Consider the following 26583-nt stretch of genomic DNA (forward strand, 5'->3'; position numbering starts at 1 on the left):
ACAGTTCCCCTGGAAACAGCACCTGTATAATAACCAGTTTGACCCAGCTCCCTGAGAACATGTTGAACTGTGACTCACAGAAAGCTTCTACAAAGTTCATGTGACCTGTCAACAAAACAAACACACCAATATTACTTAACCCAGTTGTGGGTAACCCAGGGTGATAAACCAAGCCACAAAACTATACGCTATGCAGTTATGATAACAGTCTTAACTACCATATACAGATAACAGTCTTAATACCATATACAGATAACAGTCTTAACTACCATATACAGATAACAGTCTTAACTATCCTATACAGATAACAGTCTTAACTATCCTATACAGATAACAGTCTTAACTATCCTATACAGATAACAGTCTTAACTATCCTATACAGATAACAGTCTTAACTATCCTATACAGATAACAGTCTTAACTATCCTATACAGATAACAGTCTTAACACAGCATGCTGTACAACCTAAGTCTATATAACCTCATCTCAGCCTAACCTAAGTCTATATAACCTCATCTCAGCCTAACCTAAGTCTATATAACCTCATCTCAGCCTAACCTAAGTCTATATAACCTCATCTCAGCCTAACCTAAGTCTATATAACCTCATCTCAGCCTAACCTAAGTCTATATAACCCCATCTCAGCCTAACCTAATTCTATATAACCTCATCTCAGCCTAACCTAAGCCTGTATATGCTGAATCTCTCCACAGAGAAGTGTCTGAGGAGTGTGTCAGACACATGAAGCTGACGGGAGGCCCGTGGTGTGTGTTTCTAACTGTTTGTCTCAGCCAGCCGGTCGACTGGGATGTGGTTGTTTCCCCTGACCAGTGTTCTGTTCTGCAATCCTGTATTAGTATAGGGATTACATCAAGACTAAAGCAGGAAGGAATTCCTGTTGTCATGCGGTTACTGTCGCCGCAGCAGCAAGCGCCTGACTCATTCACACATACAAACACACAGCCAACTGCAGCACGAAGCAGGTCAATGACAGTCTGTTCATTCGGTTTTATTCCTCAGTCGCTATTTTATGTCTTTCCCAGCTTCTTTTCCTATAAAAGGAAAATGACAGCGTCCCTTGCCCAAGGAGGTTAACACATGTTACTAGAACACAAGTAAACAACAACTTAACAACAACAACAACTTAACAAAAACTCTTCCTTCCCGGTTGTCAACCTAAGTCTATATAACCTCATCTCAGCCTAACCTAAGTCTATATAACCTGATCTCAGCCTAACCTAATTCTAGGTTTCCCGGTTGTCAACCGGGAATCCATAGCAATGAATTTGAATTATGCTTCAATCATTCTTTTCCTATTTCTTCCTCTTAGGACTTTTGGCAGCTGGAACTAATATTAACTGTTCCTCCAAGTCTGTATTTTAGTTGAATATTCCGAGGACGGAGCACCCCTTCAGTGATCCGAGGACAGAGCACCCCTTCAGGGATCCGAGGACAGAGCACCCCTTCAGTGTTCCGAGGACAGAGCACCCCTTCAGGGATCCGAGGACAGAGCACCCCTTCAGGGATCCGAGGACAGAGCACCCCTTCAGGGATCCGAGGACAGAGCACCCCTTCAGGGATCCGAGGACAGAGCACCCCTTCAGTGTTCCGAGGACAGAGCACCCCTTCAGGGTTCCGAGGACAGAGCACCCCTTCAGGGATCCGAGGACAGAGCACCCCTTCAGGGTTCCGAGGACAGAGCACCCCTTCAGGGATCCGAGGACAGAGCACCCCTTCAGGGTTCCGAGGACAGAGCACCCCTTCAGGGATCCGAGGACAGAGCACCCCTTCAGGGATCCGGGGACAGAGCACCCCTTCAGGGTTCCGAGGACAGAGCACCCCTTCAGGGATCCGAGGACAGAGCACCCCTTCAGTGATCTGAGGACAGAGCACCCCTTCAGGGTTCCGAGGACAGAGCACCCCTTCAGGGTTCTGAGGACAGAGCACCCCTTCAGGGATCCGAGGACAGAGCACCCCTTCAGGGATCTGAAGGACAGAGCACCCCTTCAGGGTTCCGAGGACAGAGCACCCCTTCAGGGATCCAAAGGACGGAGCACCCCTTCAGCGATCCGAGGACAGAGCACCCCTTCAGCGATCCGAGGACAGAGCACCCCTTCAGCGATCCGAGGACAGAGCACCCCTTCAGGAATCCGAGGACAGAGCACCCCTTCAGCGATCCGAGGACAGAGCACCCCTTCAGCGATCCGAGGACAGAGCACCCCTTCAGGGATCCGAGGACAGAGCACCCCTTCAGGGAGTGTTGAGCTTCCTTGCTTAATGCAATACCCTCCCATCCCGGGTCCTCTCTGTTTCTCTTCCTTTGCCACTCCCCCTTCACTCACAGACTAGTGTAGACGGCTCCCTTATACCCCTACTGTCCTGTCAGCAGAATCTGTCCCAGTGAGGGGGTGGGGGTGTATTGTACTGTATGAAATGGGTTCTCTGTCCGCCTGCTCAAAATAACTCTGCAGTGAGGGAGGCAGACTGAAACTACAGGCTGTATCTTTCTCTGTGTGGTAATACAGTATGGTCTGGTCCAGCCCACACAACACACACACATACAAACACAGACGTCACACACACACACACACAACACACACACACAGTAGACTTACACACGCAAAGAAAATGCTGTACGCATTCTAGCTCGCTTACACAAACTTACGATGCACAAACACACACACACACACACACACACACACACACACACACACACACACACACACACACACACACACACACACACACACACACACACACACACACACACACACACACACACACACACACACACACACACACACACACACCACACACACACACACACACACACACACACATAGAAATCACATGCAACAAAATAAGAGCTGATTCTAACTCATCTTTTGTTGCAAGAATATGAGTCACATCAAGGCTATTCTTAGATGAGGGGGGGGGGGGGGTGTTTGTAGTTCATGTTGTGTGATTCTGCTCTACGTGTTGCCAGCACTGTCAAAGAAAGGTTTCTACTCAACGCATTAGATTCTGTCTGGTTTCATGTCTCTAAATAACCTCCTTTTCATGATGCGTCAGTGTTACATTCAAGTCTTGACTTTAAATAAAGGGGGGGAAAAATATCTTCATCTAATTAAAAAATAAAAAGGGTAATTCATGTATTTAACATAGCCTGCCAGAAACTACTGCAGAGGCAAAGGGTTAACCCATTAAAGTATTCACTGTCATCAGAAGGCAGAGGGGAACCTATTGTTTGACCTTTGACCCTCGCAGGAGGACGACTACAACGCCATTCACCCTGAAATGGAAAATCTTTCCCACCCTTTTCAACTGAACTGTGGGGGAAGACAGTGGATACTCCTCTGAGGTCATACATCGCTGTGGCAACATAGGTATCTACTGTAAGGTTTGATGTTTGACCACTTTGTTATTAAAGAAGTGGGTGTGGGTGTGTGTTAATTTAGACTCCCTGTGGGAAACATGGCAGCGAGATACTAAAGATATACTGGATACCAGGAACCTGAAGATGAAGATGAAGATGCTGGAGGAAGAGGCTACTGGGAGTGTTTCTCTGGCAGTGTCTTAGCTGGTTGTTGTGAGGGAGAGAACGAAGCAATCAGCAAGTATACTGCCTCAGAAACTCTTCGCACTACGACCCCAGGCCCCCCAGAAACAGCAAGTAGGCCATTGACCCCTGGCTCTCAACTGTCACTCACCCAGAGAGAGAGATTGAGAAGGAAGGAAGGAAGGAAGGAAGGAAGGAAGGAAGGAAGGAAGGAAGGAAGGAAGGAAGGAAGGAAGGAAGGAAGGAAGGAAGGAAGGAAGGAAGGAAGGAAGGAAGGAAGGAAGGAAGGAAGGAAGGAAGGAAGGAAGGAAGGAAGGAAGGAAGGAAGGATTTTCAGTATGACTAGTACTACTGGACTCTGGTGAAGTTTTTCATGTGTGATGATAGACTGATGATGCTTTTTGGGATATGGTGACATTGTGTGGATTAGGCTTCTTGGTGTATGGTATTCTGTTTGAAATAGATTTAATCCTTCATCTTGTGTCTCAGATGTTGAGTTGAGACAAACCATACGTACCGGTATGTGTTTATGTATAACTATGAATGAATGATCATTTGGGATTTTGACATACAGTTAATACTAAAACCTTAAATAATCACTTGCGTTGGCTTTTTGTAAATAAAAATAAAAAAAATACAGATTTTTAAACCAGTAAATATGTGTATACCTTTACTTTGTCTAAGCGTTCCTCATTTCCAGTTTGATCTGCATTTGTGTTTATAAAACAGCTGTGTCCCATCTGAGCTCAGACCCAGACAGGCTTGAAGCTGACCTTGAGTTCAGAGAAACAATGGGCCACAATCACTACAGTACAACAGTTACCTGAGTTTTTGACTGTCAGGGTCAGTTAACCCGTTTGCATTGTGAGGTTATCATTGAGCAAATGGCAAACCCAAATTATACAAACATAGGCATATAGCTAGGAGATTTAATCTGCAAACAGAATAAATCAAAGACATATGAAGATGTAGAGATGTAGAGAAAATACACAGAGCAGTTCTTCTCTAAAGACATTCTCTGACTGAGCCTCCTCCATTTGTGAGCTAATTGTGATCTACTTCTGGTCCTGGATTGAACCTCATGGGACTCTGAGTAGAATCCAGGAAGGTGCAATATAAGGGGAAGGTGTCATATAGGGGAAGGTCTGATATAGGGGAAGGGGTGATATAGGGGAAGGTATGATATAGGGAAAGGGGTGATATATGGGAAGGTATGATATAGGGAAAGGGGTGATATATGGGAAGGTCTGATATAGGGGAAGGGGTGATATATGGGAAGGTCTGATAAAAGGGAATGGGTGATATAGGGGAAGGTATGATATAGGGGAAGGGGTGATATAGGGGAAGGTAATATAGGGGAAGGTGTGATATAGGGGAAGGTGTATTATAGGGGAAGGTATGATATAGGGGAAGGGGTGATATAGGGGAAGGTGATATAAGGGAAGGTGTGATATAGGGGATTGTAAGATATAGGGGAAGGTGTAATATAAAGGGAAGGTGTGATATAGGGGAAGATGTGATATAGATGAAGGTGAGATATAGGGGAAGGCGTGATATAGGGGAAGGTTTGATATAGGGGAAGGTGAGATATAGGGGAAGGTGTGATATAGGGGAAGGTGTGCTATAGGGGAAGGTGTGCTATAGGGGAAGATGTGATATAGCGGAAGGTGAGATATAGGGGAAGGTAGGATATAGGGGAAGGTGTAATATAGGGGAAGGTTTGATATAGGGGAAGGTGTGATATAAGGGATTGTAAGATACAGGGATGGTGTAATATAGGGGAATGTGTGATATAGGAGATTGTAAGATATAGGGGAAGGTGTAATATAAAGGGAAGGTGTGATATAGGGGAAGATGTGATATAGATGAAGGTGAGATATAGGGGAATGTGTAATATAAAGGGAAAGTGTGATACAGAGGAAGGTGTGATATAGGGGAAGGTGTGATATAGAGGAAGGTGTGATATAGGGGAAGATGTGACATAGGGGAAGGTGTGATATAGGGGAAGGTGTGATATAGAGGAAGGTGAGATATAGGGGAAGGTGTGATATAAGGGACAATGAGATATAGGGGAAGGTGTGATATAAGGGACGGTGAGATATAGGGGAAGGTGTGATATAGGGGAAGGTGTATCATAGGGGAAGGTGAGATATAAGGGAAGTTGTGATAGGGGAAGGTGTGATATAGGGGATTGTAAGATATAGGATAAGGTGTGATATAGGGGAAGGTGTATTATAGGGGAAGGTGGGATATAGGGGAAGGTGTATTATAGGGGAAGGTGAGATATAGAGGAAGGTGTGATATAGGGGATTGTAAGATATAGGATAAGGTGTGATATAGGGGAAGGTGTATTATAGGGGAAGGGTGATATAGGGGAAGGGGTGACATAGGGGAAGGTGTAGTATAAGGAGAAGTTGAAGGGGTGATATAGGGGAAGGTGTGATATATGGGAAGGTGTGATATAGGGGAAGGTGTGATATAGGGGAAGGGGTGATATAGGGGAAGGTGTAGTATAAGGAGAAGGTGTGATATAGGGAAAGGTGTGATATATGGGAAGGTGTGATATAGGGTAAGGTGTGATATAGGGGAAGTTGTGATAAGGGAATGTGTGATATAGGGGAAGGTGTGATATAGGGGAAGATGTGCTATAGAGGAAGATATGATATTGGGGAAGTTGTAATACAAGGGGAAGGTGTGATATAGGGGAAGATGGAATATAGGGGACGGTGTGATATAGGGGATGGTGTGATATAGGGGAAGGTATGATATAGGAGAAAGTTTGATATAGGGGAAGTTGTGATATAGGGGAAGATGTGATAGGGGATTGTTAGATATAGGGGAATGTGTAATAGAAAGGAAAGGTGTGATATAGAGGAAGGTGTTATATAGGAGAAGATGAGATATAGGGAAGGTATGATATAGGGGAAGGTGTAATATAAGGGAAGGTGTGATATAGGGTAAGGGGTGATATAGGGGAAGGTGAGATATAGGGGAAGGTGTAATATAAGGGGAAGGTGTGATATAGGGTAAGGGGTGATATAGGGGAAGGTGAGATATAGGGGAATGTGTGATATAGAGGAAGGTATGATGTAGGGGAAGGTGTAATATAAGGGGAAGGTGTGATATAAGGGAAGGGGTGATATAAGGGAAGGTGTGATATAGGGGAAGGTGTGATATAAGGGAAGGTGTGATATAGGGGAAGATGTGATATAAGGGAAGGTGTGATATAGGGGAAGGTGTGATATAGAGGAATATGTGATATAAGGGGAAGGTGTGATATAAGGGAAGGGGTGATATAAGGGAAGGTGTGATATAGGGGAAGGTGTGATATAGGGGAAGGTGTGATATAAGGGAAGGTGTGATATAGGGGAAGGTGTGATATAAGGGAAGGTGTGATATAGGGGAAGGTGTGATATAGGGGAAGGTGTGATATAGGGGAAGGTGTAATATAAGGGGATTGTGTAATATAAGGGGAAGGGGTGATATAGGGGAAGGTGAGATATAGGGGAAGGTGTAATATAAGGGGAAGGTGTGATATAGGGGAAGGGGTGATATTGGGGAAGGTGAGATATAGGGGAAGGTGTAATATAAGGGAAGGTGTGATATAGGGGAAGGTGTGATATAGGGGAAGGTGTGATATGGGGGAAAGTGTAATGTAAGGGGATTGTGTAATATAAGGGGAAGGGGTGATATAGGGGAAGGCATGGTGTAGGGGAAGGTGTGATATAGGGGAAAGTGTGATATAGGGGGAAGGTGTGATATAGGATAAGGTAGGATCATTGATTTCAGATCTGGGTACTGTAAGATGAAACACTGCAGCTCTTTACAATCTATGACACTATCTGCCACTGCAGGCCTGCTGTACTGTCTGTCTGCCACTGCACTGTAGGCCTACTGAGCTGCCTAGCCTGCTAAATGTTTGTAGCATGACCGGCCTAGCCTGCCTAATATTGAATTGCACCCTCTTTTCCCTCAGAACAGCCTCAATTTGTCAGATCATGGACTCTACAAGGTGTGGAGAGCGTTCCATAGGGATAAAGACCCATGTTGGCTCCAATGCTTCCCACAGTTGTGTCAATTGGGCTGGATGTCGTTTGGGTGGTGGACCATTCTTGATACACACGGGAAACTGTTGAGCATTAAAAAAACAGCAGCGTTGCAGTTCTTGACACAAATTGGTGCGCCTGTCACCTCCTACCATACCCCGTTCAAAGTCACTTCAATATTTTGTCTTGCCCATTCACCCTCTGAATGGCACACATACACAATCCATGTCTCAATTGTCTCAAGGTGTCACGATCGTTTGTAGAATTAACAGACCGAGGCACAGCGTACGTAGAGTTCCACATGTTTAATCAATGAAACTCACAAAAACAATACAGAATAAACGATACGTGAAGTCATGGAGTGCTCACAGGCAACTACACACAAACAAGATCCCACAAAAACCAGTGGGGAAATGGCTACCTAAATATGATCCCCAATCAGAGACAACGACAAACAGCTGCCTCTGATTGAGAACCATACCAGGCCAACATAGAAAATATGAACCTAGATAGGAACACCCCCTCTAGTCACACCCCGACCTAACCAAAAGAGAGAATAACAAGGCTCTCTATGGTCAGGGTGTGACACAAGGCTTAAAAATCCTTCTTTAACCTGTCTCTTCCCCTTCATCTACACTGATTGAAGTGGATTTAACAAGTGACATCAATAAGGGATTATAGCTTTCACCTGGATTCACTTGGTCATGGAAAGAGCAGGTGTTCCTAAGATTTTGTACACTTGTGGTAACCAAATGTCAACGAAGTTGAATTTGTACCTTTAAAACAACGTCAGATCTTCAACTTTATATCCACTACCAGAAGAAATAAAACAATAGGCTGGGCAGCACCTCCTACTGGAGGATTGATGTATCTACAGCTATCCTTTGGTCCCCCATCCAGGCTGGGCAGCACCTCCCTATCATAAAAATGATTGAGAGATCTCCACTTAAAAACTAAATAGATTCACTGTTGCTATCGAAGACATTTCAAAAGGGTAGGTTGAACAGAGCAAATTAAATGTAACCATACTTTATCACACATATCATCAATGAGGCTATGTAGGACGTTATAGCGTTTGCAAAGTTATCAACAGCTTTTGTAAACAAAACAAACAATACAATTCTACCGTGACGATATACAGTGATGATATACCGTGACGATATACCGTGACGATGTACAGTGACGATATACCGTGACGATATACCGTGACGATGTACAGTGACGATATACCGTGCCGATATACAGTGACGATATACAGTGACGATATACAGTGACGATGTACAGTGGCGATGTACAGTGACGATGTACAGTGACGATGTACAGTGATGATATACAGTGACGATATACCGTGGCGATATATCGTGGCGATATACAGTGACGATATACCGTGACGATATACAGTGACGATATGCAGTGACGATATGCAGTGACGGTATGCAGTGACGATATACAGTGACGATATACCGTGACGATATACCGTGAGTTATAGGGAAATAATGTACACTCTAGAATGCCCTTCAAGCCAATCAGAAATGAGTATTCTGTGCCATTGACTTAGTCTGGCTTTAATTCCATATTCCATATTACGTTTAATACAGTGAATAGCCTAAAGATAGCAGGCATAAATCGTCCCAGGTCTCTGGAGATCTTCGTAATATAGATATTTAGATATATTATAGATTACAGTGGTTTTACATTGATTATATTGGTTTTACATGGATTTCACAGAGTTCTCAGGGTGAATTCACTAATTACACTCTTAACTCTTGGCTATCACAGACATTTTCCATGGCAGCTCTCAAGCACATTTATCCCTCGATAAATATTCCTGTTTTCTCTCCATGTCGTCCAGCATGCGGCTCTGTCTGAGCACCGGCCCATCCTGGCCTGCAGTCCTCTGTCCCACTTCCTTTCCAATATGGCCAACAGGAAGTTCACCCTTATCCCCATCATCTTCATCGCCCTGGGTATCTGGAGCACCGTGCGTTTCCTGCTGATGCTGGCTGACTCCCCCGCCAGGTAGAACCCAATGCTCCCCCGTCAGGTAGAACCCAATGCTCCCCCGTCAGGCAGAACCCAATGCTCCACCATCAGGTAGAACCCAATGCTCCCCCGTCAGGTAGAACCCAATGCTCCCCCGTCAGGTAGAACCCAATGCTCCCCCGCCAGGTAGAACCCAATGCTCCCCCGTCAGGCAGAACCCAATGCTCCCCCATCAGGTAGAACCCAATGCTCCCCCGTCAGGCAGAACCCAATGCTCCCCCGTCAGGTAGAACCCAATGCACCCCCGTCAGGCAGAACCCAATGCTCCCCCATCAGGTAGAACCCAATGCTCCCCCGTCAGGCAGAACCCAATGCTCCCCCGCCAGGTAGAACCCAATGCTCCCCCATCAGGCAGAACCCAATGCTCCCCCGTCAGGTAGAACCCAATGCTCCCCCGCCAGGTAGAACCCAATGCTCCCCCATCAGGCAGAACCCAGTGCTCCCCCGTCAGGCAGAACCCAATGCTCCCCCGTCAGGCAGAACCCAATGCTCCCCCGTCAGGTAGAACCCAATGCTCCCCCGTCAGGTAGAACCCAATGCTCCCCCGCCAGGTAGAACCCAATGCTCCCCCGTCAGGCAGAACCCAATGCTCCCCCATCAGGTAGAACCCAATGCTCCCCCGTCAGGCAGAACCCAATGCTCCCCCGTCAGGTAGAACCCAATGCTCCCCCGTCAGGCAGAACCCAATGCTCCCCCATCAGGTAGAACCCAATGCTCCCCCGTCAGGCAGAACCCAATGCTCCCCCGCCAGGTAGAACCCAATGCTCCCCCATCAGGCAGAACCCAATGCTCCCCCGTCAGGTAGAACCCAATGCTCCCCCGCCAGGTAGAACCCAATGCTCCCCCATCAGGCAGAACCCAGTGCTCCCCCGTCAGGCAGAACCCAATGCTCCCCCGTCAGGCAGAACCCAATGCTCCCCCGTCAGGTAGAACCCAATGCTCCCCCGCCAGGTAGAACCCAATGCTCCCCCGTCAGGCAGAACCCAATGCTCCCCCGTCAGGTAGAACCCAATGCTCCCCCACCATGCAGAACCCAGAGCTCCCCCGCCAGGCAGAACCCAGAGCTCCCCCGCCAGGCAGAACCCAGAGCTCCCCCGCCAGGCAGAACCCAGAGCTCCCCCGCCAGGCAGAACCCAGTGCTCCCCCGCCAGGCAGAACCCAGAACCCAGTGCTCCCCCGCCAGGCAGAACCCAGAACCCAGTGCTCCCCCACCAGGCAGAACCCAGAACCCAGTGCTCCCCCGCCAGGCAGAACCCAGAGCTCCCCCGCCAGGCAGAACCCAGTGCTCCCCCACCAGGCAGAACCCAGAGCTCCCCCGCCAGGCAGAACCCAGAACCCAGTGCTCCCCCGCCAGGCAGAACCCAGTGCTCCCCCGCCAGGCAGAACCCAGAACCCAGTGCTCCCCCGCCAGGCAGAACCCAGAACCCAGTGCTCCCCCGCCAGGCAGAACCCAGTGCTCCCCCGCCAGGCAGAACCCAGTTCTCCCCCACCAGGCAGAACCCAGTGCTCCCCCACCAGGCAGAACCCGGTGCTCCCCCACCAGGCAGAACCCAGTGCTCGTTACTCTACCTGTGAGTTTGGGTCGGCATATCTCCAGTACTCTCACATTTCCAAGTCAGTAATCAAGATTCTATCCTCACAGATGATTCTCAAAACCTGTCGCAGTATGTGTACAGTATGTGTACAGTATGTGTTTAGCATGTGTACAGTATGTGTGTACTATGTGTACAGTATTTGTGTAGTATGTGTACAGTATGTGTGTAGTATGTGTACAGTGTGTAGTATGTGTTCAGTATGTGTACAGTATGTGTGCGGTATGTGTACAGTATGCGTGTACTATGTGTTCAGTATGTGTACAGTATGTGTGCGGTATGTGTAGAGTATGTGTGTACTATGTGTACAGTATATGTACAGTATGTGTGTAGTATGTGTGTAGTATGTGTACAGTATGTGTACAGTATGTGTGTACTATATGTACAGTATGTGTACAGTATGTATGTAGTATGTGTACAGTATGGGTGTAGTATGTGTGTAGTATGTGTACAGTATGTGTACAGTATGTGTGTAGTATGTGTAGTATGTAGTATGTGTAGTGTGTAGTATGTGTACAGTATGTGTACTTTGTTATGAAGTTATCAGTGTTCACAGAGAGATGGATAAACCATGTGATTATATGTTTAGCGGAGCTCTGTGTATAAAGAGATTGGTGTTTAAAGGGATCTGTGTATGAAGAGATCTGTTTATAAAGAGATTGGTGTTTAAAGGGATCTGTGTATGAAGAGATCTGTGTATAAAGAGATCTGTGTATAAAGTGATCTGTGTATAAAGTGATATTTCTATAAAGAGATCTGTGTATAAAGTGATATTTTGATAAAGAGATCTGTGTATAAAGTGTTTTTTGTGTGGGTTTTTTTCATTGTAATTTCATAAATCTGCGGTAATAGTGGAATGATAGTGTTTCATCCACCATAGCTGGTATCATGCTGGAAAATACCAATTCTAATCAAATAAAAATATCTTAGCCAGCACAGTAGTGTGAAAAGGGTTATGGACTGACACGAAAGGGCTTGAAACAAGCCTCCACACTGCAGTACATTCATTACCACAAGTGCCCCCTCCCCCCCCCCAGTCCACAAGGAGGATCACAAATTCTGCAGGCTCATGCATTAGCCATACACTTTAGGTGATGAGGATAATCAAAGCGTCAAGCACGACTGGCGTTTTGTAAAATACCACTTTACTAGCGATGGACGATCCACAAGGATGATGGGAAGATCATTGGTGTTAGTGGAGATTTAATGTTTATTTAGTTTTTACGAGACAAGTCAGTTAAGAACAAATTCGTATTTACTACGACAGCCTACACCTTCCCTAATTGGGACGACACTGGGCCAATTGTGCACCGCCCTATGGGACTTCCAATCACAGCCGGGTTGTGATACAGCCCAGGATCAAACCAGGGTCTGTAGTGACACCTCTAGCACTGAGACATAGTGCCTTTAGACCACTGTACCACTCAGGAGTCTCTTACTGTGGTTGTTTTAAGGGTTTTTCAAGAAAACATTTATTTTCTGTCCAGTTTAATGTCTTACATTTCAAACTGGGTCATCTTTTGAAATGTTTTAAAACTAGGCTATTCAGTTAAGAACAGCCGACCAGGGAACAATGTGTTAACTGCTTTGTTGAGAGGCAGAACAACAGATTTTTCCCTTGTCAGCTCGGGGATTCGATCGGTTACCGGCCCGATGCTCTAACCACTAGGCTTCCTGCCACCACATCACTGCTTTTAATATAATGTACCTCATATATCAAATGAACGTTACGATTTTGAAAATACCACCATATCACTCCTTTCTCCAATATTTACAAAAGAGGACTATTTATCTATTGTTGGCACTGGGTAGCAGAAACAACTATGGCTAGGTAGACTGGGTAGCAGAAACAACCGACTGAAAGATAGACTGAACTATGGCTAGGTAGACTGGGTAGCAGCCACGATAGACTGAACTATGGCTAGGTAGACTGGGTAGCAGCCACGATAGACTGAACTATGGCTAGGTAGACTGGGTAGCAGCCACGATAGACTGAAAGATAGACTGAACTATGGCTAGGTAGACTGGGTAGCAGCCACGATAGACTGAAAGATAGACTGAACTATGGCTAGGTAGACTGGGTAGCAGCCACGATAGACTGAACTATGGCTAGGAAGGCCTACACTCCTATGTCACGGTTCTTGAAAGAGAGATGTTGCCTTAAATATGTAACGTTACTTTACCGTATGTCTTTGTAGTTCCCTTTTTTGTGGTCCTCTGTAGTTCAGTTAGTAGAACATGGTCCTCTGTAGTTAGTAGAACATGGTGCTCTGTAGGTCTGTTGGTAGAACATGGTCCTCTGTAGTTCAGTTAGTAGAGCATGGTCCTCTGTAGTTCAGTTAGTAGAACATGGTCCTCTGTAGTTCAGTTAGTAGAACATGGTCCTTTGTAGTTCAGTTAGTAGAACATGGTCCTCTGTAGTTAGTAGAACATGGTCCTCTGTAGGTCAGTCAGTAGAACATGGTCCTCTGTAGGTCAGTTAGTAGAACATGGTCCTCTGTAGTTAGTAGAACATGGTCCTCTGTAGTTCAGTTAGTAGAACATGGTCCTCTGTAGTTCAGTTAGTAGAACATGGTCCTCTGTAGTTCAGTTAGTAGAACATGGTCCTTTGTAGTTCAGTTAGTAGAACATGGTCCTTTGTAGTTCAGTTAGTAGAACATGGTCCTCTGTAGTTAGTAGAACATGGTCCTCTGTAGTTCAGTTAGTAGAACATGGTCCTCTGTAGTTCAGTTAGTAGAACATGGTCCTCTGTAGTTCAGTTAGTAGAACATGGTCCTTTGTAGTTCAGTTAGTAGAACATGGTCCTCTGTAGTTAGTAGAACATGGTCCTCTGTAGTTCAGTTAGTAGAACATGGTCCTCTGTAGTTCAGTTAGTAGAACATGGTCCTCTGTAGTTCAGTCAGTAGAACATGGTCCTCTGTAGGTCAGTTAGTAGAACATGGTCCTCTGTAGTTCAGTTAGTAGAACATGGTCCTCTGTAGTTCAGTCAGTAGAACATGGTCCTCTGTAGGTCAGTTAGTAGAACATGGTCCTCTGTAGGTCAGTTAGTAGAACATGGTCCTCTGTAGTTCAGTTAGTAGAACATGGTCCTCTGTAGTTCAGTTAGTAGAACATGGTCCTCTGTAGTTCAGTTAGTAGAACATGGTCCTCTGTAGTTCAGTTAGTAGAACATGGTCCTCTGTAGTTAGTAGAACATGGTCCTCTGTAGTTCAGTTAGTAGAACATGGTCCTCTGTAGTTCAGTTACTAGAACATGGTCCTCTGTAGTTCAGTTAGTAGAACATGGTCCTCTGTAGTTCAGTTAGTAGAACATGGTCCTTTGTAGTTCAGTTAGTAGAACATGGTCCCCTGTAGTTCAGTTGGTAGAACATGGTCCTCTGTAGTTCAGTTAGTAGAACATGGTCCTCTGTAGTTCAGTTGGTAGAACATGGTCCTCTGTAGTTAGTAGAACATGGTCCTCTGTAGTTAGTAGAACATGGTCCTCTGTAGTTCAGTCAGTAGAACATGGTCCTCTGTAGTTCAGTTAGTAGAACATGGTCCTTTGTAGTTCAGTTAGTAGAACATGGTCCTCTGTAGTTCAGTTGGTAGAACATGGTCCTCTGTAGTTCAGTTAGTAGAACATGGTCCTCTGTAGTTCAGTTGGTAGAACATGGTCCTCTGTAGTTAGTAGAACATGGTCCTCTGTAGTTCAGTTGGTAGAACATGGTCCTCTGTAGTTAGTAGAACATGGTCCTCTGTAGTTAGTAGAACATGGTCCTCTGTAGTTCAGTTGGTAGAACATGGTCCTCTGTAGTTCAGTTAGTAGAACATGGTCCTCTGTAGTTGGTAGAACATGGTCCTTTGTAGTTCAGTTAGTAGAACATGGTCCTCTGTAGTTCAGTTAGTAGAACATGGTCCTCTGTAGTTAGTAGAACATGGTCCTCTGTAGTTCAGTCAGTAGAACATGGTCCTCTGTAGCTCAGTTAGTAGAACATGGTCCTCTGTAGTTCAGTTAGTAGAACATGGTCCTCTGTAGTTAGTAGAACATGGTCCTCTGTAGTTCAGTTAGTAGAACATGGTCCTCTGTAGCTCAGTTAGTAGAACATGGTCCTCTGTAGCTCAGTTAGTAGAACATGGTCCTCTGTAGTTCAGTTAGTAGAACATGGTCCTCTGTAGCTCAGTTAGTAGAACATGGTCCTCTGTAGTTAGTAGAACATGGTCCTCTGTAGTTCAGTTAGTAGAACATGGTCCTCTGTAGTTCAGTTAGTAGAACATGGTCCTCTGTAGTTCAGTTAGTAGAACATGGTCCTTTGTAGTTCAGTTAGTAGAACATGGTCCTCTGTAGTTAGTAGAACATGGTCCTCTGTAGTTCAGTTAGTAGAACATGGTCCTCTGTAGTTCAGTTAGTAGAACATGGTCCTCTGTAGTTAGTAGAACATGGTCCTCTGTAGTTCAGTTAGTAGAACATGGTCCTCTGTAGTTCAGTTAGTAGAACATGGTCCTCTGTAGTTCAGTTAGTAGAACATGGTCCTTTGTAGTTCAGTTAGTAGAACATGGTCCTTTGTAGTTCAGTTAGTAGAACATGGTCCTCTGTAGTTAGTAGAACATGGTCCTCTGTAGTTCAGTTAGTAGAACATGGTCCTCTGTAGTTCAGTTAGTAGAACATGGTCCTCTGTAGTTCAGTTAGTAGAACATGGTCCTTTGTAGTTCAGTTAGTAGAACATGGTCCTCTGTAGTTCAGTTAGTAGAACATGGTCCTCTGTAGTTAGTAGAACATGGTCCTCTGTAGTTCAGTCAGTAGAACATGGTCCTCTGTAGCTCAGTTAGTAGAACATGGTCCTCTGTAGTTCAGTTAGTAGAACATGGTCCTCTGTAGTTAGTAGAACATGGTCCTCTGTAGTTCAGTTAGTAGAACATGGTCCTCTGTAGCTCAGTTAGTAGAACATGGTCCTCTGTAGCTCAGTTAGTAGAACATGGTCCTCTGTAGTTCAGTTAGTAGAACATGGTCCTCTGTAGCTCAGTTAGTAGAACATGGTCCTCTGTAGTTAGTAGAACATGGTCCTCTGTAGTTCAGTTAGTAGAACATGGTCCTCTGTAGTTCAGTTAGTAGAACATGGTCCTCTGTAGTTCAGTTAGTAGAACATGGTCCTTTGTAGTTCAGTTAGTAGAACATGGTCCTCTGTAGTTAGTAGAACATGGTCCTCTGTAGTTCAGTTAGTAGAACATGGTCCTCTGTAGTTCAGTTAGTAGAACATGGTCCTCTGTAGTTCAGTTAGTAGAACATGGTCCTTTGTAGTTCAGTTAGTAGAACATGGTCCTCTGTAGTTAGTAGAACATGGTCCTCTGTAGTTAGTAGAACATGGTCCTCTGTAGTTCAGTTAGTAGAACATGGTCCTCTGTAGTTCAGTTAGTAGAACATGGTCCTCTGTAGTTCAGTCAGTAGAACATGGTCCTCTGTAGGTCAGTTAGTAGAACATGGTCCTCTGTAGTTCAGTTAGTAGAACATGGTCCTCTGTAGTTCAGTCAGTAGAACATGGTCCTCTGTAGGTCAGTTAGTAGAACATGGTCCTCTGTAGGTCAGTTAGTAGAACATGGTCCTCTGTAGTTCAGTTAGTAGAACATGGTCCTCTGTAGTTCAGTTAGTAGAACATGGTCCTCTGTAGTTCAGTTAGTAGAACATGGTCCTCTGTAGTTCAGTTAGTAGATCATGGTCCTCTGTAGTTAGTAGAACATGGTCCTCTGTAGTTCAGTTAGTAGAACATGGTCCTCTGTAGTTCAGTTACTAGAACATGGTCCTCTGTAGTTCAGTTAGTAGAACATGGTCCTCTGTAGTTCAGTTAGTAGAACATGGTCCTTTGTAGTTCAGTTAGTAGAACATGGTCCTCTGTAGTTCAGTTGGTAGAACATGGTCCTCTGTAGTTCAGTTAGTAGAACATGGTCCTCTGTAGTTCAGTTGGTAGAACATGGTCCTCTGTAGTTAGTAGAACATGGTCCTCTGTAGTTAGTAGAACATGGTCCTCTGTAGTTCAGTCAGTAGAACATGGTCCTCTGTAGTTCAGTTAGTAGAACATGGTCCTTTGTAGTTCAGTTAGTAGAACATGGTCCTCTGTAGTTCAGTTGGTAGAACATGGTCCTCTGTAGTTCAGTTAGTAGAACATGGTCCTCTGTAGTTCAGTTGGTAGAACATGGTCCTCTGTAGTTAGTAGAACATGGTCCTCTGTAGTTCAGTTGGTAGAACATGGTCCTCTGTAGTTAGTAGAACACGGTCCTCTGTAGTTAGTAGAACATGGTCCTCTGTAGTTCAGTTGGTAGAACATGGTCCTCTGTAGTTCAGTTAGTAGAACATGGTCCTCTGTAGTTGGTAGAACATGGTCCTCTGTAGTTCAGTTAGTAGAACATGGTCCTCTGTAGTTCAGTTAGTAGAACATGGTCCTCTGTAGTTAGTAGAACATGGTCCTCTGTAGTTCAGTCAGTAGAACATGGTCCTCTGTAGCTCAGTTAGTAGAACATGGTCCTCTGTAGTTCAGTTAGTAGAACATGGTCCTCTGTAGTTAGTAGAACATGGTCCTCTGTAGTTCAGTTAGTAGAACATGGTCCTCTGTAGCTCAGTTAGTAGAACATGGTCCTCTGTAGCTCAGTTAGTAGAACATGGTCCTCTGTAGTTCAGTTAGTAGAACATGGTCCTCTGTAGCTCAGTTAGTAGAACATGGTCCTCTGTAGTTAGTAGAACATGGTCCTCTGTAGTTCAGTTAGTAGAACATGGTCCTCTGTAGTTCAGTTAGTAGAACATGGTCCTCTGTAGTTCAGTTAGTAGAACATGGTCCTTTGTAGTTCAGTTAGTAGAACATGGTCCTCTGTAGTTAGTAGAACATGGTCCTCTGTAGTTCAGTTAGTAGAACATGGTCCTCTGTAGTTCAGTTAGTAGAACATGGTCCTCTGTAGTTAGTAGAACATGGTCCTCTGTAGTTCAGTTAGTAGAACATGGTCCTCTGTAGTTCAGTTAGTAGAACATGGTCCTCTGTAGTTCAGTTAGTAGAACATGGTCCTTTGTAGTTCAGTTAGTAGAACATGGTCCTTTGTAGTTCAGTTAGTAGAACATGGTCCTCTGTAGTTAGTAGAACATGGTCCTCTGTAGTTCAGTTAGTAGAACATGGTCCTCTGTAGTTCAGTTAGTAGAACATGGTCCTCTGTAGTTCAGTTAGTAGAACATGGTCCTTTGTAGTTCAGTTAGTAGAACATGGTCCTCTGTAGTTAGTAGAACATGGTCCTCTGTAGTTCAGTTAGTAGAACATGGTCCTCTGTAGTTCAGTTAGTAGAACATGGTCCTCTGTAGTTCAGTCAGTAGAACATGGTCCTCTGTAGGTCAGTTAGTAGAACATGGTCCTCTGTAGTTCAGTTAGTAGAACATGGTCCTCTGTAGTTCAGTCAGTAGAACATGGTCCTCTGTAGGTCAGTTAGTAGAACATGGTCCTCTGTAGTTAGTAGAACATGGTCCTCTGTAGTTCAGTTAGTAGAACATGGTCCTCTGTAGTTCAGTTACTAGAACATGGTCCTCTGTAGTTCAGTTAGTAGAACATGGTCCTCTGTAGTTCAGTTAGTAGAACATGGTCCTTTGTAGTTCAGTTAGTAGAACATGGTCCTCTGTAGTTCAGTTGGTAGAACATGGTCCTCTGTAGTTCAGTTAGTAGAACATGGTCCTCTGTAGTTCAGTTGGTAGAACATGGTCCTCTGTAGTTAGTAGAACATGGTCCTCTGTAGTTAGTAGAACATGGTCCTCTGTAGTTCAGTCAGTAGAACATGGTCCTCTGTAGTTCAGTTAGTAGAACATGGTCCTTTGTAGTTCAGTTAGTAGAACATGGTCCTCTGTAGTTCAGTTGGTAGAACATGGTCCTCTGTAGTTCAGTTAGTAGAACATGGTCCTCTGTAGTTCAGTTGGTAGAACATGGTCCTCTGTAGTTAGTAGAACATGGTCCTCTGTAGTTCAGTTGGTAGAACATGGTCCTCTGTAGTTAGTAGAACATGGTCCTCTGTAGCTCAGTTAGTAGAACATGGTCCTCTGTAGTTAGTAGAACATGGTCCTCTGTAGTTCAGTTAGTAGAACATGGTCCTCTGTAGTTCAGTTAGTAGAACATGGTCCTCTGTAGTTCAGTTAGTAGAACATGGTCCTTTGTAGTTCAGTTAGTAGAACATGGTCCTCTGTAGTTAGTAGAACATGGTCCTCTGTAGTTCAGTTAGTAGAACATGGTCCTCTGTAGTTCAGTTAGTAGAACATGGTCCTCTGTAGTTAGTAGAACATGGTCCTCTGTAGTTCAGTTAGTAGAACATGGTCCTCTGTAGTTCAGTTAGTAGAACATGGTCCTCTGTAGTTCAGTTAGTAGAACATGGTCCTTTGTAGTTCAGTTAGTAGAACATGGTCCTTTGTAGTTCAGTTAGTAGAACATGGTCCTCTGTAGTTAGTAGAACATGGTCCTCTGTAGTTCAGTTAGTAGAACATGGTCCTCTGTAGTTCAGTTAGTAGAACATGGTCCTCTGTAGTTCAGTTAGTAGAACATGGTCCTTTGTAGTTCAGTTAGTAGAACATGGTCCTCTGTAGTTAGTAGAACATGGTCCTCTGTAGTTCAGTTAGTAGAACATGGTCCTCTGTAGTTCAGTTAGTAGAACATGGTCCTCTGTAGTTCAGTCAGTAGAACATGGTCCTCTGTAGGTCAGTTAGTAGAACATGGTCCTCTGTAGTTCAGTTAGTAGAACATGGTCCTCTGTAGTTCAGTCAGTAGAACATGGTCCTCTGTAGGTCAGTTAGTAGAACATGGTCCTCTGTAGTTAGTAGAACATGGTCCTCTGTAGTTCAGTTAGTAGAACATGGTCCTCTGTAGTTCAGTTACTAGAACATGGTCCTCTGTAGTTCAGTTAGTAGAACATGGTCCTCTGTAGTTCAGTTAGTAGAACATGGTCCTTTGTAGTTCAGTTAGTAGAACATGGTCCTCTGTAGTTCAGTTGGTAGAACATGGTCCTCTGTAGTTCAGTTAGTAGAACATGGTCCTCTGTAGTTCAGTTGGTAGAACATGGTCCTCTGTAGTTAGTAGAACATGGTCCTCTGTAGTTAGTAGAACATGGTCCTCTGTAGTTCAGTCAGTAGAACATGGTCCTCTGTAGTTCAGTTAGTAGAACATGGTCCTTTGTAGTTCAGTTAGTAGAACATGGTCCTCTGTAGTTCAGTTGGTAGAACATGGTCCTCTGTAGTTCAGTTAGTAGAACATGGTCCTCTGTAGTTCAGTTGGTAGAACATGGTCCTCTGTAGTTAGTAGAACATGGTCCTCTGTAGTTCAGTTGGTAGAACATGGTCCTCTGTAGTTAGTAGAACATGGTCCTCTGTAGTTAGTAGAACATGGTCCTCTGTAGTTCAGTTGGTAGAACATGGTCCTCTGTAGTTCAGTTAGTAGAACATGGTCCTCTGTAGTTGGTAGAACATGGTCCTTTGTAGTTCAGTTAGTAGAACATGGTCCTCTGTAGTTCAGTTAGTAGAACATGGTCCTCTGTAGTTAGTAGAACATGGTTCTCTGTAGTTCAGTCAGTAGAACATGGTCATCTGTAGCTCAGTTAGTAGAACATGGTCCTCTGTAGTTCAGTTAGTAGAACATGGTCCTCTGTAGTTAGTAGAACATGGTCCTCTGTAGTTCAGTTAGTAGAACATGGTCCTCTGTAGCTCAGTTAGTAGAACATGGTCCTCTGTAGCTCAGTTAGTAGAACATGGTCCTCTGTAGTTCAGTTAGTAGAACATGGTCCTCTGTAGCTCAGTTAGTAGAACATGGTCCTCTGTAGTTAGTAGAACATGGTCCTCTGTAGTTCAGTTAGTAGAACATGGTCCTCTGTAGTTCAGTTAGTAGAACATGGTCCTCTGTAGTTCAGTTAGTAGAACATGGTCCTTTGTAGTTCAGTTAGTAGAACATGGTCCTCTGTAGTTAGTAGAACATGGTCCTCTGTAGTTCAGTTAGTAGAACATGGTCCTCTGTAGTTCAGTTAGTAGAACATGGTCCTCTGTAGTTAGTAGAACATGGTCCTCTGTAGTTCAGTTAGTAGAACATGGTCCTCTGTAGTTCAGTTAGTAGAACATGGTCCTCTGTAGTTCAGTTAGTAGAACATGGTCCTTTGTAGTTCAGTTAGTAGAACATGGTCCTTTGTAGTTCAGTTAGTAGAACATGGTCCTCTGTAGTTAGTAGAACATGGTCCTCTGTATTTCAGTTAGTAGAACATGGTCCTCTGTAGTTCAGTTAGTAGAACATGGTCCTCTGTAGTTCAGTTAGTAGAACATGGTCCTTTGTAGTTCAGTTAGTAGAACATGGTCCTCTGTAGTTCAGTTAGTAGAACATGGTCCTCTGTAGTTAGTAGAACATGGTCCTCTGTAGTTCAGTCAGTAGAACATGGTCCTCTGTAGCTCAGTTAGTAGAACATGGTCCTCTGTAGTTCAGTTAGTAGAACATGGTCCTCTGTAGTTAGTAGAACATGGTCCTCTGTAGTTCAGTTAGTAGAACATGGTCCTCTGTAGCTCAGTTAGTAGAACATGGTCCTCTGTAGCTCAGTTAGTAGAACATGGTCCTCTGTAGTTCAGTTAGTAGAACATGGTCCTCTGTAGCTCAGTTAGTAGAACATGGTCCTCTGTAGTTAGTAGAACATGGTCCTCTGTAGTTCAGTTAGTAGAACATGGTCCTCTGTAGTTCAGTTAGTAGAACATGGTCCTCTGTAGTTCAGTTAGTAGAACATGGTCCTTTGTAGTTCAGTTAGTAGAACATGGTCCTCTGTAGTTAGTAGAACATGGTCCTCTGTAGTTCAGTTAGTAGAACATGGTCCTCTGTAGTTCAGTTAGTAGAACATGGTCCTCTGTAGTTCAGTTAGTAGAACATGGTCCTTTGTAGTTCAGTTAGTAGAACATGGTCCTCTGTAGTTAGTAGAACATGGTCCTCTGTAGTTAGTAGAACATGGTCCTCTGTAGTTCAGTTAGTAGAACATGGTCCTCTGTAGTTCAGTTAGTAGAACATGGTCCTCTGTAGTTCAGTCAGTAGAACATGGTCCTCTGTAGGTCAGTTAGTAGAACATGGTCCTCTGTAGTTCAGTTAGTAGAACATGGTCCTCTGTAGTTCAGTCAGTAGAACATGGTCCTCTGTAGGTCAGTTAGTAGAACATGGTCCTCTGTAGGTCAGTTAGTAGAACATGGTCCTCTGTAGTTCAGTTAGTAGAACATGGTCCTCTGTAGTTCAGTTAGTAGAACATGGTCCTCTGTAGTTCAGTTAGTAGAACATGGTCCTCTGTAGTTCAGTTAGTAGAACATGGTCCTCTGTAGTTAGTAGAACATGGTCCTCTGTAGTTCAGTTAGTAGAACATGGTCCTCTGTAGTTCAGTTACTAGAACATGGTCCTCTGTAGTTCAGTTAGTAGAACATGGTCCTCTGTAGTTCAGTTAGTAGAACATGGTCCTTTGTAGTTCAGTTAGTAGAACATGGTCCTCTGTAGTTAGTAGAACATGGTCCTCTGTAGTTCAGTTAGTAGAACATGGTCCTCTGTAGTTCAGTTAGTAGAACATGGTCCTCTGTAGTTCAGTTAGTAGAACATGGTCCTTTGTAGTTCAGTTAGTAGAACATGGTCCTCTGTAGTTAGTAGAACATGGTCCTCTGTAGTTAGTAGAACATGGTCCTCTGTAGTTCAGTTAGTAGAACATGGTCCTCTGTAGTTCAGTTAGTAGAACATGGTCCTCTGTAGTTCAGTCAGTAGAACATGGTCCTCTGTAGGTCAGTTAGTAGAACATGGTCCTCTGTAGTTCAGTTAGTAGAACATGGTCCTCTGTAGTTCAGTCAGTAGAACATGGTCCTCTGTAGGTCAGTTAGTAGAACATGGTCCTCTGTAGGTCAGTTAGTAGAACATGGTCCTCTGTAGTTCAGTTAGTAGAACATGGTCCTCTGTAGTTCAGTTAGTAGAACATGGTCCTCTGTAGTTCAGTTAGTAGAACATGGTCCTCTGTAGTTCAGTTAGTAGATCATGGTCCTCTGTAGTTAGTAGAACATGGTCCTCTGTAGTTCAGTTAGTAGAACATGGTCCTCTGTAGTTCAGTTACTAGAACATGGTCCTCTGTAGTTCAGTTAGTAGAACATGGTCCTCTGTAGTTCAGTTAGTAGAACATGGTCCTTTGTAGTTCAGTTAGTAGAACATGGTCCTCTGTAGTTCAGTTGGTAGAACATGGTCCTCTGTAGTTCAGTTAGTAGAACATGGTCCTCTGTAGTTCAGTTGGTAGAACATGGTCCTCTGTAGTTAGTAGAACATGGTCCTCTGTAGTTAGTAGAACATGGTCCTCTGTAGTTCAGTCAGTAGAACATGGTCCTCTGTAGTTCAGTTAGTAGAACATGGTCCTTTGTAGTTCAGTTAGTAGAACATGGTCCTCTGTAGTTCAGTTGGTAGAACATGGTCCTCTGTAGTTCAGTTAGTAGAACATGGTCCTCTGTAGTTCAGTTGGTAGAACATGGTCCTCTGTAGTTAGTAGAACATGGTCCTCTGTAGTTCAGTTGGTAGAACATGGTCCTCTGTAGTTAGTAGAACACGGTCCTCTGTAGTTAGTAGAACATGGTCCTCTGTAGTTCAGTTGGTAGAACATGGTCCTCTGTAGTTCAGTTAGTAGAACATGGTCCTCTGTAGTTGGTAGAACATGGTCCTCTGTAGTTCAGTTAGTAGAACATGGTCCTCTGTAGTTCAGTTAGTAGAACATGGTCCTCTGTAGTTAGTAGAACATGGTCCTCTGTAGTTCAGTCAGTAGAACATGGTCCTCTGTAGCTCAGTTAGTAGAACATGGTCCTCTGTAGTTCAGTTAGTAGAACATGGTCCTCTGTAGTTAGTAGAACATGGTCCTCTGTAGTTCAGTTAGTAGAACATGGTCCTCTGTAGCTCAGTTAGTAGAACATGGTCCTCTGTAGCTCAGTTAGTAGAACATGGTCCTCTGTAGTTCAGTTAGTAGAACATGGTCCTCTGTAGCTCAGTTAGTAGAACATGGTCCTCTGTAGTTCAGTTAGTAGAACATGGTCCTCTGTAGTTCAGTTAGTAGAACATGGTCCTCTGTAGTTCAGTTAGTAGAACATGGTCCTTTGTAGTTCAGTTAGTAGAACATGGTCCTCTGTAGTTAGTAGAACATGGTCCTCTGTAGTTCAGTTAGTAGAACATGGTCCTCTGTAGTTCAGTTAGTAGAACATGGTCCTCTGTAGTTAGTAGAACATGGTCCTCTGTAGTTCAGTTAGTAGAACATGGTCCTCTGTAGTTCAGTTAGTAGAACATGGTCCTCTGTAGTTCAGTTAGTAGAACATGGTCCTTTGTAGTTCAGTTAGTAGAACATGGTCCTTTGTAGTTCAGTTAGTAGAACATGGTCCTCTGTAGTTAGTAGAACATGGTCCTCTGTAGTTCAGTTAGTAGAACATGGTCCTCTGTAGTTCAGTTAGTAGAACATGGTCCTCTGTAGTTCAGTTAGTAGAACATGGTCCTTTGTAGTTCAGTTAGTAGAACATGGTCCTCTGTAGTTAGTAGAACATGGTCCTCTGTAGTTCAGTTAGTAGAACATGGTCCTCTGTAGTTCAGTTAGTAGAACATGGTCCTCTGTAGTTCAGTCAGTAGAACATGGTCCTCTGTAGGTCAGTTAGTAGAACATGGTCCTCTGTAGTTCAGTTAGTAGAACATGGTCCTCTGTAGTTCAGTCAGTAGAACATGGTCCTCTGTAGGTCAGTTAGTAGAACATGGTCCTCTGTAGTTAGTAGAACATGGTCCTCTGTAGTTCAGTTAGTAGAACATGGTCCTCTGTAGTTCAGTTAGTAGAACATGGTCCTCTGTAGTTCAGTTAGTAGAACATGGTCCTTTGTAGTTCAGTTAGTAGAACATGGTCCTCTGTAGTTCAGTTGGTAGAACATGGTCCTCTGTAGTTCAGTTAGTAGAACATGGTCCTCTGTAGTTCAGTTGGTAGAACATGGTCCTCTGTAGTTAGTAGAACATGGTCCTCTGTAGTTAGTAGAACATGGTCCTCTGTAGTTCAGTCAGTAGAACATGGTCCTCTGTAGTTCAGTTAGTAGAACATGGTCCTTTGTAGTTCAGTTAGTAGAACATGGTCCTCTGTAGTTCAGTTGGTAGAACATGGTCCTCTGTAGTTCAGTTAGTAGAACATGGTCCTCTGTAGTTCAGTTGGTAGAACATGGTCCTCTGTAGTTAGTAGAACATGGTCCTCTGTAGTTCAGTTGGTAGAACATGGTCCTCTGTAGTTAGTAGAACATGGTCCTCTGTAGTTAGTAGAACATGGTCCTCTGTAGTTCAGTTGGTAGAACATGGTCCTCTGTAGTTCAGTTAGTAGAACATGGTCCTCTGTAGTTGGTAGAACATGGTCCTTTGTAGTTCAGTTAGTAGAACATGGTCCTCTGTAGTTCAGTTAGTAGAACATGGTCCTCTGTAGTTAGTAGAACATGGTCCTCTGTAGTTCAGTCAGTAGAACATGGTCCTCTGTAGCTCAGTTAGTAGAACATGGTCCTCTGTAGTTCAGTTAGTAGAACATGGTCCTCTGTAGTTAGTAGAACATGGTCCTCTGTAGTTCAGTTAGTAGAACATGGTCCTCTGTAGCTCAGTTAGTAGAACATGGTCCTCTGTAGCTCAGTTAGTAGAACATGGTCCTCTGTAGTTCAGTTAGTAGAACATGGTCCTCTGTAGCTCAGTTAGTAGAACATGGTCCTCTGTAGTTAGTAGAACATGGTCCTCTGTAGTTCAGTTAGTAGAACATGGTCCTCTGTAGTTCAGTTAGTAGAACATGGTCCTCTGTAGTTCAGTTAGTAGAACATGGTCCTTTGTAGTTCAGTTAGTAGAACATGGTCCTCTGTAGTTAGTAGAACATGGTCCTCTGTAGTTCAGTTAGTAGAACATGGTCCTCTGTAGTTCAGTTAGTAGAACATGGTCCTCTGTAGTTAGTAGAACATGGTCCTCTGTAGTTCAGTTAGTAGAACATGGTCCTCTGTAGTTCAGTTAGTAGAACATGGTCCTCTGTAGTTCAGTTAGTAGAACATGGTCCTTTGTAGTTCAGTTAGTAGAACATGGTCCTTTGTAGTTCAGTTAGTAGAACATGGTCCTCTGTAGTTAGTAGAACATGGTCCTCTGTATTTCAGTTAGTAGAACATGGTCCTCTGTAGTTCAGTTAGTAGAACATGGTCCTCTGTAGTTCAGTTAGTAGAACATGGTCCTTTGTAGTTCAGTTAGTAGAACATGGTCCTCTGTAGTTCAGTTAGTAGAACATGGTCCTCTGTAGTTAGTAGAACATGGTCCTCTGTAGTTCAGTCAGTAGAACATGGTCCTCTGTAGCTCAGTTAG

At 44.1% G+C, this 26583-nt stretch overlaps 1 protein-coding gene across 1 annotated transcript; it reads left to right on the plus strand.

The window, feature by feature from the left end:
* Nucleotides 1-1098: 1098 nt before the first annotated feature.
* On the plus strand, nucleotides 1099-11223 carry LOC139541893 (serine/arginine repetitive matrix protein 1-like). Its single transcript, XM_071346775.1, has 7 exons — nucleotides 1099-1115; nucleotides 1398-2259; nucleotides 9458-9624; nucleotides 10000-10149; nucleotides 10275-10299; nucleotides 10475-10574; nucleotides 10679-11223. The coding sequence occupies exons 1-7, from the start codon at nucleotides 1099-1101 to the stop codon at nucleotides 11221-11223; spliced, it is 1866 nt and encodes a 621-aa protein (XP_071202876.1).
* Nucleotides 11224-26583: the final 15360 nt, after the last annotated feature.

The sequence above is a fragment of the Salvelinus alpinus genome, chromosome 17, assembly GCF_045679555.1.
Source record: "Salvelinus alpinus chromosome 17, SLU_Salpinus.1, whole genome shotgun sequence".
NCBI classification, from domain to species: domain Eukaryota; kingdom Metazoa; phylum Chordata; class Actinopteri; order Salmoniformes; family Salmonidae; genus Salvelinus; species Salvelinus alpinus.

Coding starts and splice junctions, on each gene's coding strand:
- LOC139541893 (XM_071346775.1), top strand. Junction 9,625..9,999: donor CTGGCTGACTCCCCCGCCAG/GTAGAACCCAAT, acceptor CTCCCCCATCAG/GCAGAACCCAATGCTCCCCC. Junction 10,575..10,678: donor ACCCAATGCTCCCCCGTCAG/GTAGAACCCAAT, acceptor CCCACCATGCAG/AACCCAGAGCTCCCCCGCCA.